The sequence below is a fragment of the Peromyscus leucopus genome, chromosome 6 (assembly GCF_004664715.2).
Source record: "Peromyscus leucopus breed LL Stock chromosome 6, UCI_PerLeu_2.1, whole genome shotgun sequence".
NCBI classification, from domain to species: Eukaryota; Metazoa; Chordata; class Mammalia; order Rodentia; family Cricetidae; genus Peromyscus; species Peromyscus leucopus.
This window is the reverse complement of record NC_051068.1, coordinates 130,890,944-130,905,092: the sequence shown is the minus strand read 5'-3', so window position 1 is coordinate 130,905,092 and position 14,149 is coordinate 130,890,944. Positions and strand designations below refer to the sequence as shown.

The window sequence follows — 14,149 nt, the reverse complement described above, 5'->3', positions numbered from 1 at the left end:
AGAAACAGTCATTAAAAGTCTCCCAACCAAAAAAAGCCCAGGACCAGTTGGTTTCAGCGCAGAATTCTACCAGATCTTCAAAGAAGAGTTAATACCAATACTCTCTAAATTGTTCCACATAATAGAAACAGAAGGAACATTACCAAACTCTTTCTATGAGGCTACAATTACCCTGATTCCTAAACCAAACAAGGATACAACAAAGAAAGAGAACTACAGACCGATCTCCCTCATGAACATTGAAGCAAAAATACTCAATAAAATACTGGCAAACAGACTCCAGGAACACATCAAAAAAATTATCCACCATGATCAAGTAGGCTTTATCCCAGGAATGCAAGGGTGGTTCAACATATGAAAGTCCGTCAATGTAATACACCATATAAACAAACTCAAAGAAAAAAACTACATGATCATCTCACTAGATGCAGAAAAGGCATTTGACAAAATCCAACACCCCTTCATGATAAAAGTCATGGAGCGAACAGGAATACAAGGAACATACCTAAACATAATAAAGGCTATTTACAGCAAGCCAACAGCCAACATCAAATTAAATGGAGAGAAACTCAAAGCAATTCCACTAAAATTAGGAACGAGGCAAGGCAGTCCACTCTCCCCATACTTATTCAATATAGTACTTGAAGTTCTTGCCAGAGCAATAAGACAACATAAGGGATTAAGGGGATACAAATTGGAAAGGAAGAAGTCAAGCTTTCCCTATTTGCAGATGTCATGATAGCATACTTGAGTGACCCCAAAGATTCCACACAGGAACTGATACAGCTTATAAACATCTTCAGCAACATAGCAGGATACAAGATCAACTCAAAAAAATCAGTAGCCCTCCTATATACAATGGACAAAGAAGCTGAGAAGGAAATCAGAGATACATCACCCTTTACAATAGCCATAAATGACAGAAAATACCTTGGGGTAACACTAACCAAGCAAGTGAAGGACCTATATGATAAGAACTTTAAGTCCCTGAAAAAAGAAATTGAAGAAGATGTCAGAAAATGGAAAGATCTCCCATGCTCATGGATAGACAGGACCAACATAGTAAAAAATGACAATTTTACCAAAAGCAATCTATAGATTCAATGCAATCCCCATCAAAATACCAACACAATTCTTCACAGACCTGGAAAGAATAATACTCAACTTCATATAGAAAAACAAAAAACCCAGGATAGCCAAAAGAATCCTGTACAATAAAACAACCTCTGGAGGCATCATAATCCCTGACTTCAAGCTCTACTATAGAGCTACAGTAATAAAAACAGCTTGCTATTGGCATAAAAACCGACATGTGGACCAATGGAATTGAATTGAAGACCCTGACATTAACCCGCACACCTATGGACATATCATTTTTGACAAAGAAGCCAAAAGTGTACAATGGAAAAAAGAAAGCATCTTCAACAAGTGGTGCTGGCGTAACTGGATATCAACGTGTAGAAGGCTGCAAATAGATGCATATCTGTCACCGTGCACAAAACTTAAGTCCAAGTGGATCAAGGACCTCAACATAAATCCAGCTACTCTGAACCTGCTAGAAGAGAAAGTAGGAACAAGTCTTGAATGCATTGGCATAGGAGATCACTTCCTAAATATAACACCAGTAGCACAGACACTGAGAGAAACAATCAATCAATGGGACCTCTTCAAACTGAGAAGCTTTTGTAAAGCAAAGGATGCTGTGGGATGGTCTGTATGTCAAATTGCTCTGATTGGTCAATAAATAAAACACTGATTGGCCGGTGGCCAGGCAGGAAGTAGGTGGAACAAGGAAAGAGGAGAATTCTGGGAAGTGGAAGGCTGAGGCAGAGAGACACTGCCAGCTGCTGCCATGACCAGCAGCATGTGAAGACGCCGGTAAGCCACCAGCCACATGCAAGGTATAGATTTATGGAAGTGAATTAATTTAAGCTATAAGAACAGTTAGCAAGAAGCCTGCCATGGCCATACAGTTTGTATGCAATATAAGTCTCTGTGTTTACTTGGTTGGGTCTGAGCAGCTATGGGACTGGTGGGTGACAAAGATTTGTCCTGATTGTGGGCAAAGCAGGAAAACTCTAGCTACAAAAGGATATGGTCAACAAGGCAAAGCAACAGCCTATAGAATGGGAAAAGATCTTCACCCACCCCACATCAGACAGAGGACTGATATCCAGAATATATAAGGAACTCAAGAAATTAGACATCAAAACGACCAACAGTCCAATTAAGAAATGGGCTATAGAACTAAACAGAGAATTCTCAACAGAGGAAACTCAAATGGCTGAAAGACACTTAAGGAATTGCTCAACATCCCTAATCATCAGGGAAATGCAAATCAAAATAACTCTGAGATACCACCTTATGCCTGTCAGAATGGCTAAGATCAAAAACACTGAAAACACTTTATGCTGGAGAGGATGTGGAACTAGGGGAACTCTCCTCCACTGCTGGTGGGAATGCAAGCTTGTACAACAACTTTGGAAATCAGTATGGTGCTTTCTTAGAAAATTGGGAATCAATCTCCCCCAAGATCCAGCTATACCACTCTTGGGCATATACCCAAGGAATGCTCAATCATACCACAAGAGCACTTGCTCAGCTATGTTCATATCAGCATTGTTTGTAATAGCCAAAACCTGGAAACAACCTAGATGCCCTTCAACTGAAGAATGGATAAATAAATTGTGGCACATATACACAGTGGAATACTACTCAGCAGAGAGAAACAATGACATCATGAGGTTTGCAGGCAAATGGATGGATCTAGAAAAAATCATCCTGAGTGAGGTAACCCAGACTCAGAAAGACAAATATGGTATATACTCACTCATAGGAGGGTACTAGATGTGGAACAAGGATGACTTGACTGCTACTCACATCACCAGGGAGGCTACCTGTAAAACAGGACCCCAAGAAAGACACGAGCATCACCCAATGACGGAGCAAGGGCTGAAATCTACATGAATAACCTGGACATGAGTGGGAGCAATGAAGGGAGAGGGTTGAGGGAAAGAGAGCTGGAGATCCCAGCTGGATCAAGAACAGAGAGGGAGAACAAGGAATAAGATACCATGGTAAATGAAGACCACATGAGAAAAGGAAGAAACAAAGTGCTAGAGAGGCCCACAGAAATTCACAAAGATACCCTCACAATAGATGGCTGGCAACGGTCAAGAGACAGCCGGAACTGACCTACTCTGGTGATGGGATGGCCAAACACCCTAATAGTCATGCCATAAACCCCATCCAAGGACTGAGGAATCTGGATGCAGAGATCCATGGCTAGGCCCCAGGTGGAGCTCCGGGAGTCTAATTAGTGAGAAAGAGGAGGGTTTATATGAGCGAGAATTGTTGAAACCAAGGTTGGATAAAGCACAGGGACAAATGGCCAAACAAATGGAAACACATGAACATATGAACCAAAGGCCGAGGGGCCCCAAACTGGATCAGGCCCTCTGAATAGGTGAGACAGTTGATTGGCTTGATCTCCTTGGGAGGCATCTAGGCAGTGGTACCAGGTCCTGTGCTCATTGCATGAGTTAGCTGTTTGAAACCTGGGACTTGTGCAGGGACGCTTGGCTCAATCTGGCGGGAGGGGACTGGACCTGCCTGGACTGAGTCTACCAGGTTGATCTCAGTCCTCGGGGGAGGCTTGCCCTGAAGGAGGTGGGAATGGGGAGTGGGCTGGGGGGAAGGGGAGGAGGACAGGAAGGGGGAGAACAGGGGAATCTGTGGCTGTTATGTAGAACTGAATGGTATTGTAAAATAAAATAAAAGGCAAAAAATAAAATAATGAAAAGAAAAAAAAGTGAAAACAAATAGCCCAAATAAAAAATGGGGTACAGCTCTAAACAGAGAATTCTCAATAGAAGAAACTCAAATGGCTGAGAAACACTTAAAGAAATGTTCAATATCCTTAGTCATCAGGAAAATATAAATCAAAATTACTTTGAGATTTCATATAATGCCATCACAATGGCCAAAATCAATAAAACAAGAAACAGATTATGTTGGCAAGGATGTGGCGGAAGGGAAACACTCAACCATTTCTGGAGTAAGTGCAAAACTGTATAGCCAGTATGGAAATCAGTTTAGTAGTACATCAGAAAAATGGTAATTGACCAATTTCAAGATTCAAACACATACCTAAAGGATATTTTTCCTATTACAGAGACACTTGCTCAACCATGTTCATTGTTGCTCTATTCATAATAGCCAGAAATTATAAACATCCTAAAATTTCATCAGCGCATGAACAGACAATGAAAATGTGGTACATTTATACACTGGAATATTACTCAGAAGTTTAAAAAGTGAAGTCATCAGAGACTGAGGCAGCATGCACAGGGCCTGCACCAGTTTGTACCAGGTCCTCTACATATATGGCTTCCAGTTTAGTGTTTTTATGTGACTCCTGAGTGTGTGAACAAGAGATCTCTGATTCTTGTGTCTTCTCCAGGGCTCTATTCTTTGTCTGTTTGTCTTGTCCAACTCCAATTTGTTAGTTTTTATCTTATTATATTATAGTACATTATATTATGCTTTATTATTATTCCTTAGACGCCTCTCTCATTTGTTGTCAAGACACAGAAAGTGAATAGACAATAAGGGACTTGTGGGCAGGGATAGATCTCTCAAGGAAAGGTAAATAAAATAGATAGTTACAGAACCAGATACAGCAAATCTAATAGAAGAGAAAGTGGGAGAATAGTCTCAAACTCTTTGGCACAGGAAAAGACTTTCTGAACAGAACACTAAGAGCACATGCATTAAGAACAAAAATTAATAGACAGAACTTCATAAAAACTTGAGATCTTTTGTATTGCAAAGGACACCACCATTTAGACAAAACAGAAAGCTACAGAATAGAAAAAAATTTCAACTACATATCTAACACAGGGACAATATTCAAAATATATAAAGAACTCAAAAAACTGGAAACAAAGTAAATAAATATCCCAATTAAAAATGAGATACAGCTCTAAACAGCATTCTCAAAAGAGGAAACTCAAATGGCTGAGAAGCACTTAGAGAAATGTTCAAGATCTTTAGTCATCATAGAAATGCATATCATAAGATTTCATCTTACACCAGTCAGAATGACCACAATCAGTAAAACAAGTGACAGCTCATGCTGATGAGAATGTGGAGTAAGGAGAATACTCATCCATTGCTGGTGGGAGTGCAACTTTTACAACCACTATAGGTATCACTGTGGCAGTTCCCTGAGAAGATGGAAATCAATCTACCTCAAGATACAGCTATACCACTGTTAGCATATACCCAAAGGTCACTTCATCCTACTACAGAAGCACTTGCTCAACAATGTTCATTGCTGGTCTATTCATAATAGCCAGAAACTGGAAATAACCTAGATGTCTGTCAAAGGATGAATGGATAAAGAAAATGTTATATATTTACTCAGCTGTTAAAAAAAAGTGGGAGTAGCCAGGCGGTGGTGGCACATGCCTTTAATCCCAGCACTCGGGAGGCAGAGGCAGGCGGATCTCTGTGAGTTCGAGGCCAGCCTGGGCTACCAAGTGATTCCCAGCAAAGGCGCAAAGCTACACAGAAAAACCCTGTCTCAAAAAACAAACAAACAAACAAACAAAAAAGTGGGATTATGAAATTCATAGGTAAATGAATGAAGCTAGAAAAAAGAATCATCTTGAGTGAGGTAACCCAGATCCAGAAAGACAAATATGGTATGTATTCACTTATACATGGATGTTAGATTTTAAGTCATTGATAATCAAGCTACAATCCATAGAGCTTGAGAACAAAGGACTAGGGTGGAGGGATAGACCTCCCAAGGAAATAGAAATAGAATAGATAGCTATGGATGGATAAATGTGTATGTGTGGTGGGGGAAGAGGGAAGCAAGCAAGGGAATATGGGGAGGAACATCTAAAACTAAAGGTCACTTGAAGAGTCATATGGAAATATAATAGAAACTTCCTACAATATATGCACATATGAAGGCAAACTAAATAAAATCACCAAATAAACAGGGAGACAGAGGCCCAGTTGGACATCTCTTATTAACAAGTAAAGCTTCCAGTACCAGGAATGGGTTAGAGCTAACCGAGTTGTTGGCTAAAGGGAAGCAATAAGAATCCCCAAACAATCTGGATAATTGTCAAGACTATTGGTGGCTCTCCACAAACTGATGGTAAGACCCTGTTGCTGAAGACAACACCTACACAACTCATTGATCATGGAGAGTTTGAGCTGATGCCTACATGGAGTCTTCACCCCTGTGTTCTAGCATCTTTAGTAAATGAAGGTACTCTACGCAGTATCAAAAGAGAAATGCAAACACCAACCTAGCCACAAACCCTTTGATCTATGATGGTGTCCGGCCTACAATATATGCTAGCAATGGTGGCACAAAGCTTGTGGGAATAACCAACCAAAATCTGAGACAAGACAAGCAAGAGACATAGGGTAAAACCAAATACTTCTGTTTTAAAACAGAACAAAACAAACAAACAAAAATGTACCAATAAAATGACTTCTAATAACATTCCGCTATACTCAAAGATCAGTGCCAACTTCAGCCATCATCAAGAGAAACTTCCCCCTGCAGCAGATAGGAACAAATACAGAGACTTACACAGTCAGACATTATGCAGAGAGTAAGAGACATTAGAACACTCAGTTGTAAATGGAATGTCTTCGTCAAATGCCCCCCCCCCCCCCCCGGGCTTAGGGAACTCTGAGGAAGAGGAGGTTAAGAGTATAAGAGCCAGAGGGGATGGAGGGTAACAAGGAATTAAGGCCTTCTATACACAACAGGACTGGCACACATATGAGTTCACAAAGACTGTGGTAAAATGCATAGGATCTACACATGTCTGTACCAGATGGGGTCCTACAGCTGAAAAGAGAATTAGACACATACCCATCCCTAGCCCAGAAGCTATTTCCAATTGATAGCCACTTGAAAATGAAAGCTTAGATTTATCCAAGGGGGCCTCCCTGGGGAAACGAAACACTCTTAAGGGTGGGCTCTGTGCCCAGCAGTTCATGACTAACACGAAACAAACTCAATGGCATCTTTGAAGTTTCTTTGTCTCATAATGTTAAGTCAGGACATTGTTTTGTTTTTCTACATTACAGGTCCTTTCCATATATATTTTATGGCTTCCAATTTTGAGTTTCTATGGGATTCCTGAGTGTGTGAATGTCTGTCTCTGCAACTATATGCATTTCTTATACTTTTCCTTTGGCACTTTTTCTGTTTGGTTGTTTTATCACATTCCGATTTATTTGTTTATTTACCTTATTTTATTATATTACTATTTTTTAGATACCTTTTGTGTTCTAAGAAGAGAAAAAAGGGTATGGATCTGGGTATGAGTAGAGGTGGGGAGGAACTGGGAGGAGTGGGGGAGAGGAAACTTTAATCAGAATATATTGTATGAAAAAAATCTATTTTTAATAAAAGAGGAAAAAAGAACAGTAGTACCTTTATAAAAGAAACATTACTTCTCTGAAAGAAGCTGCTATTGCTATAAAAATGTAACAAATGTGGAACTACAACTTCATTGTAATATCAGATTTTTGTCTTTACATTTATTTTTTTCATTTTGAAATTAAAATATAATTACATGATTTCACCCTACTCTTTCCTCCCTCTAACCCTTCCCATGTACCCCTCCTAGCTCTCTCAAATTCATATGTCTATTGTGTATGACTATTCTAAACATATAAATGTAACCTGCTCAATTCATATGAATTTACTTGTATGTGTTTGATTCAGGGATGACCACTTGGTACTGGATAACTATTTTGGGGGTTCTTTACCAGGGAAGACTATTTATCTTAAGTGAAATGCTGGGATCAGAAGTAATTAGATTTTATAATGACATATTTATTCAGTACCTGAATAGTTGATTGTTGTCATCAAGGTTTTCCGATCCCCATCTACCTTTGATATCTTCAATCACATGATTCTTAAGAAATTTTCTCAATAATTGAACAGTCTGTTGTCTTGTAACGTCAGGGCCAAAATTATTATTACTTCTTAATAGATCATAAAGCCAATCTACTGCTTCTCCTGCAGTGAAGCAATTGTTGTATTTTTTTAAATGTTGTCTATGTTTTCTTAAAGGCATTCCTACTCGAAAAGATGTGGTTACTTCATTCCACTGTGAAGAGAAGGAAAATACTGTTAAAAAAATCATAGCAAAAATGAAATCTTATTGATTTGGGTATATAGTCAGTTCTAGACTAGTTTGGGCTACATGAGTCCCTATCTCAAAATAACCAAAAGGAATAAAGAAAATCATTAGACAAAGAAAATTCATTATTTCACAGCTGATTATACTGTAAATATTTTTGATGAAATCATCTTACCTGTGATACATAAAATCTTATATCTCACTAATTTATTATTAATTCTAGTGCCAAAATAATATTTTCTTTTTTACTATACATTCATTGGGCATTTCACTTAGGAAACTTAGAAATGAAAAGAACTGTAATGTACCCATTTCTTAGTCCCTGATAAAGCATTTAAAGTATACTAGGTTATTTACTTTAATTAACATTAATGATATGCTTTATATTCATAATTTAACTGTAAATCTCACAGTCTTATGAAGTTACTTGTAGGATGAAGTGCTAAACAATCTTATTAATAAAAACATGGAGCCAAATATTGGGGTAAAAAGCCGAGAGATCAGAAAAGCAGAAAGAAGCCAGCCACATTCTTACCATTTGGAGATCCTTCGCCAAAAAGAGCTACTTCCTGTATACCTATGTCTATATACCTTTCTGTTCTGCCATTTCATTTCCTCTTCCTGGCCAGCTCTGTCACTTCTTGTCTTTCTGTACAGACCTCCAGACCTTTATGGTTAACTAGTGTTGGAATTTAAGGTGTGTGCCACCATGCCTGGCTCTTTCCCAGTGTGGCCTTGAACTCACAGAGATCCAGACTGATTCCTGCCTCCTGAATGCTAGGATTAAAGGTGTGTGCTACCATGGCCTGACTTCTATGTTTAATATAGTGGCTGGCTTCAGACTTTATTGAGGGACACAAATAAAATATCACTACAGTTACTATTATAGAAGGAAAAAGAAGCACAGATTGATAACTTGACCAAGATCATATATCTAAATCAGTGGTTCTCAACCTTACTAATGCTGTTATCCTTTAATACAGTTCCTCATGTGGTGAATCCCAACAATAAAATATTTCATTGCTACTTCATAACTGTAATTTACTACTGTTATGAATTATAATTTAAATATCTGATATACAGAATATATGATATGTGACCCCCAAAGAGGTCACAACCCACAGCTTGAGAACTACTGATCTAAATGATTAACATAAGCATTCAAATCTAGGCTTAGGTGGGCCTGGTGAGGCAAGCCTGCAATTTCAGAGGCTGAGGCATGAGGTTTGTTATGTTCAGGTCCTAGATGGGTTACATAGTAAATTAAAAGCCAGCCTGCACAACTAAGTGAAACCCTGTACCAAAATTAAAAGTAGAACTGATGCTATAGGTTCTTATCACAAAATAAAATCCAAACAAACAATAGTAACAAAAATTAACCAACTCTGTCTAGAATCTGTATTCAATTATTGTACTAGATAAATAAAACTTCTGGGATGCAACAGTTACAATAGCAAAGTGCTTTCAATGTCAGGTATTTAGTACAGTATCTCTTATAAAGGTCCCTAGAGTGCTGGGCATGGTGGCAAAGGCTGGTGGATCTCTGGGAGTTTAAGGCTAGCCTGGTCTGCATGTTGAGTACCAGGACAGCCAGGACCACATAAAAAGACCTATCTCAAAATAAATAAATAAACAAATATATAAATAAATGGATACCTATAATGAACATAGAATATATAAAATGGTAAAATAAATTAATAAAATAAATTCATTGCACATTTAATGAACTTAAGCATTTAAAAAAACCACTTATTTTCTGAACTAACCTCAATCAGTCAAATGTCTAGATTTGAGACATTAACACTAGAATGTAAAGGAGGTAGTATACAATGAATACATCACTTTTTTAATAGAAAAATTCAAACATTAGAAATTAGATCATTAACCTGATTTATGAGACTGTTAATTATATTACTACTGTGTCATATGTCTGACCCTGGCATCACAACATTGAACTTACTGCTGAAAAACAGTAACTGCATTTCTTTTCTTCCCACATAGTTCCATTGCTATTCAAGAAACTTTATTGAACTGTTTTACTACCCATTGTCCTGAGTACACAGTAGTAAAGTGACATGCGACTCTGCACTCAAAGACATCACAGAATAGTTTTGAAATGCAGTGTGTTTATAAAGTCCGAGAGTGAAACATTTAAGATTTGTTTCAGCTTTACTTCTTGTTTATGAATCTTCATTCTTTTCTTCTCTGTCCTTCAATATTCTTATACTAATACCTTCCTTGTGGTAACAAAAAGACTTACTTTATGTAAAGTATTAGTAAGTACTTGGTGAATTTTTTTAAGTGTGCTTGTGTTACTTTCATCTAAGATAGTAAATTTTTAATATGTCAAGACTGCCTCATTAAAGTACCTTTCAGCACTAAATTCTATCCTTTATATTGATAAACATAACCACCAACTACTTGTTGAGCAGTAGAATATATGTCCAGATCACCATGCCAGAACAAGGTGCATTTTCTAGTTCTTCCGTTTACCACTTACGTGTCTTCAGGAGAGTCCCTTCCTTGAGCCTTGGCTTCCACACTGGTAAAGTAGGACGGGTATTTGTGAGAGAGTAACTTGCTTATTATTCTGTATACTACAACACAGTATATTTTTAGAAAATCTCTTAAAGTGGGTATGTACTACAGGCCCACTGTACCAATATGGAAACTGAGGTTAGGTGACTCTCTTAATATCATATAACCAGAAGTATATGATAGGATTTTCTATAGAATAGAAAATCCAAATGCACAGCCCTGGTGACCACCCTCAGTGGTTACTAAAAGTATTCTGGGTTAAGTTTCAACAGTTCTTTCCTAGTGTCACTTAGCATACACATCCTACAACAAATTTTATAGAGCCAACAAGCCAAATTGTCATGCCTGGGCTTTCAATTTGAAACTTTAATTTCTAATTATGAGAGGCAGCAAATAAAACATGAAAAGTGGCTAACAGTGGTATTTGAGAATGAGGGAAAAGAAGACACCAGAGGAGTTGTCCTGCAGAGTCAGAAAGTGGTGCTGCTTTGGGGCACTGCACTTTGGATCTGAAGCAGAGAGAGACCAGAGTGGAGTGCAATTCAAAGAAGGGAACAGGAGCTATGCCTTACCAACTACATTCCCTCAGTACCTGTCTCAGAAATCTAGGTGCCTTGGGTCCCTCCGGATATCAGATCCCTGGCTCATCATAAATCCAACAGTTCTGAGTGCCCTCAGCAAACCTAAGTCCCTCATACACCCAGATCCTCAGGATCTCTGGGTCCCTCAGAAAACCTAGGTTCCTGGTCCCTTTCCCCAGCAGCTCGTCCACTCTCTTACCAGCTTGGTGGCCCGGTAAGGCCCAAGAGGAGCGTTCTGATCCTCCATGTCAGCGCCAGGCAGAGTCCATGGAGGCAGCTGAAACAGCGCGTAGCTGATGAAACCAGTAGTCCGGTGTAAGTGTCTGAACAACTGCCGCGCTGCTGATTTGAATATCTCCAAGCAAAGCTGATAGGTGGTGCGGTTGAGTCACGTGACGTAGCAACCCCTACGGGGAGCGGGGTGGAGCACGGGGAGGCGCTCTGACGCTCAGCCAGTGTAGCTGGTGCAGGATTTGTCAGGTCAGTTACTATGTTGCTTAAAAGAACTGTGCACATTAGACCCAAAGGGATTGTGTACCTCATGAACAGCACAACAGCAAAACGATTCTCTCTTCCTGGGTTCTTCAGCAATACCAATATAAACCAGGTGGGGCTTTACCGGGACATAGCACCTAAAAGGCTGGCCTCTGTATGTGTTTGTTTCCTTTCAACTTCTCCGTCTTTCTTTCTCTCTCACACACACTTTAGGAAGAGCCACGGTTAGAGTCTAAGAGAAATAAATGTCGGTTCCAATTCGTCTTCTTCCATGATTGGAATGGCATATAAGCAGCTTTACCTATAAAACTTGCCTTCCTTAAGAAAATCTACCGTGATATCCTTAGAAGACGCCTGGGCTATGCTTAAACCATGACCACACACTTAAATCATTATTGGGATCTTTAAAAATATATCTGCAACAAGCATCATTTGTCAAATGACAAAAATTAAGGTGATCTAAGAGTTGGAGAGATTTGCATAAAGTCTCAGAACCCTTTGCCGATTACAGACTTGCTTTAATAAACAATAAAAGGCTGTTACCATTCTCTAATTGCTCAGCATAGTGACTGAGAGGTTGGTTTCTGTTAACCTATCCTGAGTCAAATTGCTGCATCTTCTTAAAACCATCAGATGTGCCTGCTTTCAAAAGATCATCACTACTGGGCTTTTTGTTGACATTCCCTCAGAAAAGAAGTAGGTGGGGAGGATCATTGGATCCTAACTGAAGTATCTTGTCACTCTTCCCAGCTAGTTGTGAGCAGTTCTGTCCTAATTGTATTTAACTTCAGGCTTCAGGGAGACAACAGAGCATATAGGCTTTGGAAAACTTAAGGAAGGGAGGGACCTATACCTATGAAGCCATGGGGAAGCTTTCACCTGTGTTGGGTGCAGACCTTCTAGTGTCTTAAGGTCATCCATGCTCCTGCCCGTAATCTCTCACCCATGCTCTGTATCAGTGATCTGAGCAACCTTGTGGAATTGAACTTTGGTTTGTCATTGGAACCATATGAAAAGAGAATAGACAATTATTAGTTCTACACATGGAGAAAAATTCTCCCAACAGTCTATGAATTCATTCTATTTCATCACATCATATTGGCAATGTCTGTAGATGCAAAAATATCTAAAGGCCAGATTTTTACAAAAGTTGAATTTTGGACTTTCTTTTATATTAACTGCATACCTCTGTTCTTGTGAATTACTTATTGTTTTGATGGTTAAACTTTGATTTTCAGTTTGACTGGATTGATATACCTGTGAAATTAGTCAAACACAATTCTAACTTTTGTCTTGTGGGTTTTTCCAGAGATTGACATGTGGAACAGTAACTCAGAAAGGAAGACCAGTCTGGAATGTGGGCAGTATCCTCCAGTAGTTTGTGTTTCCTCCATTTACATTGTTTCTATTAGGAATTTATAGTGATGAAAACCTAACTTGTTCTAATTGAATAACTTGAATCCTTGTATTAATTTTATTTCTATTATTTCATTTTACTTTTAGTCACACACTTTTTTATCAGGACCATTGGAATATATTATTCCTGGAACCTTCCAAACAATATTTGGGGAAGGGAAGTATGCAGAGCAGAGGATATTCCTTAGGATCCAGGATTTTGCAACTTTAACAATCTTGCGGAGCTGAGCTGAGCTTCTTTAATGCCCACATGCTATTTTACTGTGGACGAAGATAGAAAGAAATACAAGCCTCTATAACTTACTCTTATAACTGAACCCAGCCCTCCCCTACCTCATGTATATATACATACATATACGTACACACAACGGACATCAGCTTATCATTTCTTAAATATGACAGAGAATAATGTTTTTCTACTTAGAAATGATTCTAGTTGGCATTCTTTATTTTGCCTTTGGACTTTTATTTATTCTTACTAAAATATCAGATCCAATACAGAGAATTTAACCAGAGTATTCACTGTTGTATTTTTTATGTTCTAACCAGCACATAATAATAATTTAATGAATATTTGGTGACTGGGTGAATATTTTTTCTTAGCATTAGAAAAAATACTTTAAGTGATATTGTCTATCTTTTCTAATTAACTTTTAATGAAGTATTTTTGTAAGATTCATTTATCTTTAAATCTTAAGGCTTAGTCATTCTGCAATATAATGTCTAGTTATACATTTTATTTCACTAATATTATCTAGTATTTATCTTGCCTGAGGAAATTTCTCATTTTTCTTTTTAGTTGTGGTAGTTATTTTCCTTCATGTTTCTGAAATTGTCACTATTTTGAAATATTAAGACAGCTGCTATAGAATTTAGGTTTGAAAGTATAGTTAACATGCATTATTTGGCTTGGCAGCAAGCTTTCATTTT

General features: G+C 38.3%; 1 protein-coding gene across 3 annotated transcripts in view; it reads right to left on the bottom strand.

Moving 5' to 3' along the window:
- The window catches only part of Depdc1 (DEP domain containing 1), a 39,485-nt gene extending 27,811 nt beyond the window's left edge, over window positions 1-11,674 (bottom strand). For 2 of the 3 annotated variants that reach the window (XM_028890372.2, XM_028890373.2), the window contains exons 1-2: window positions 11,508-11,674; window positions 7,891-8,156 (exon numbers count right to left, since the gene is read on the bottom strand). In XM_028890372.2, coding sequence (XP_028746205.1) covers window positions 7,891-8,156; window positions 11,508-11,555 — 314 coding nt within the window. In that variant the 5' untranslated portion in view covers window positions 11,556-11,674. Of the gene's footprint in view, window positions 1-7,890; window positions 8,157-10,689; window positions 10,734-11,507 lie in introns of those variants that run through there. The other variant, XM_037207261.1, reaches the window with a different exon arrangement.
- Between the last annotated feature and the right edge of the window lie 2,475 nt (window positions 11,675-14,149).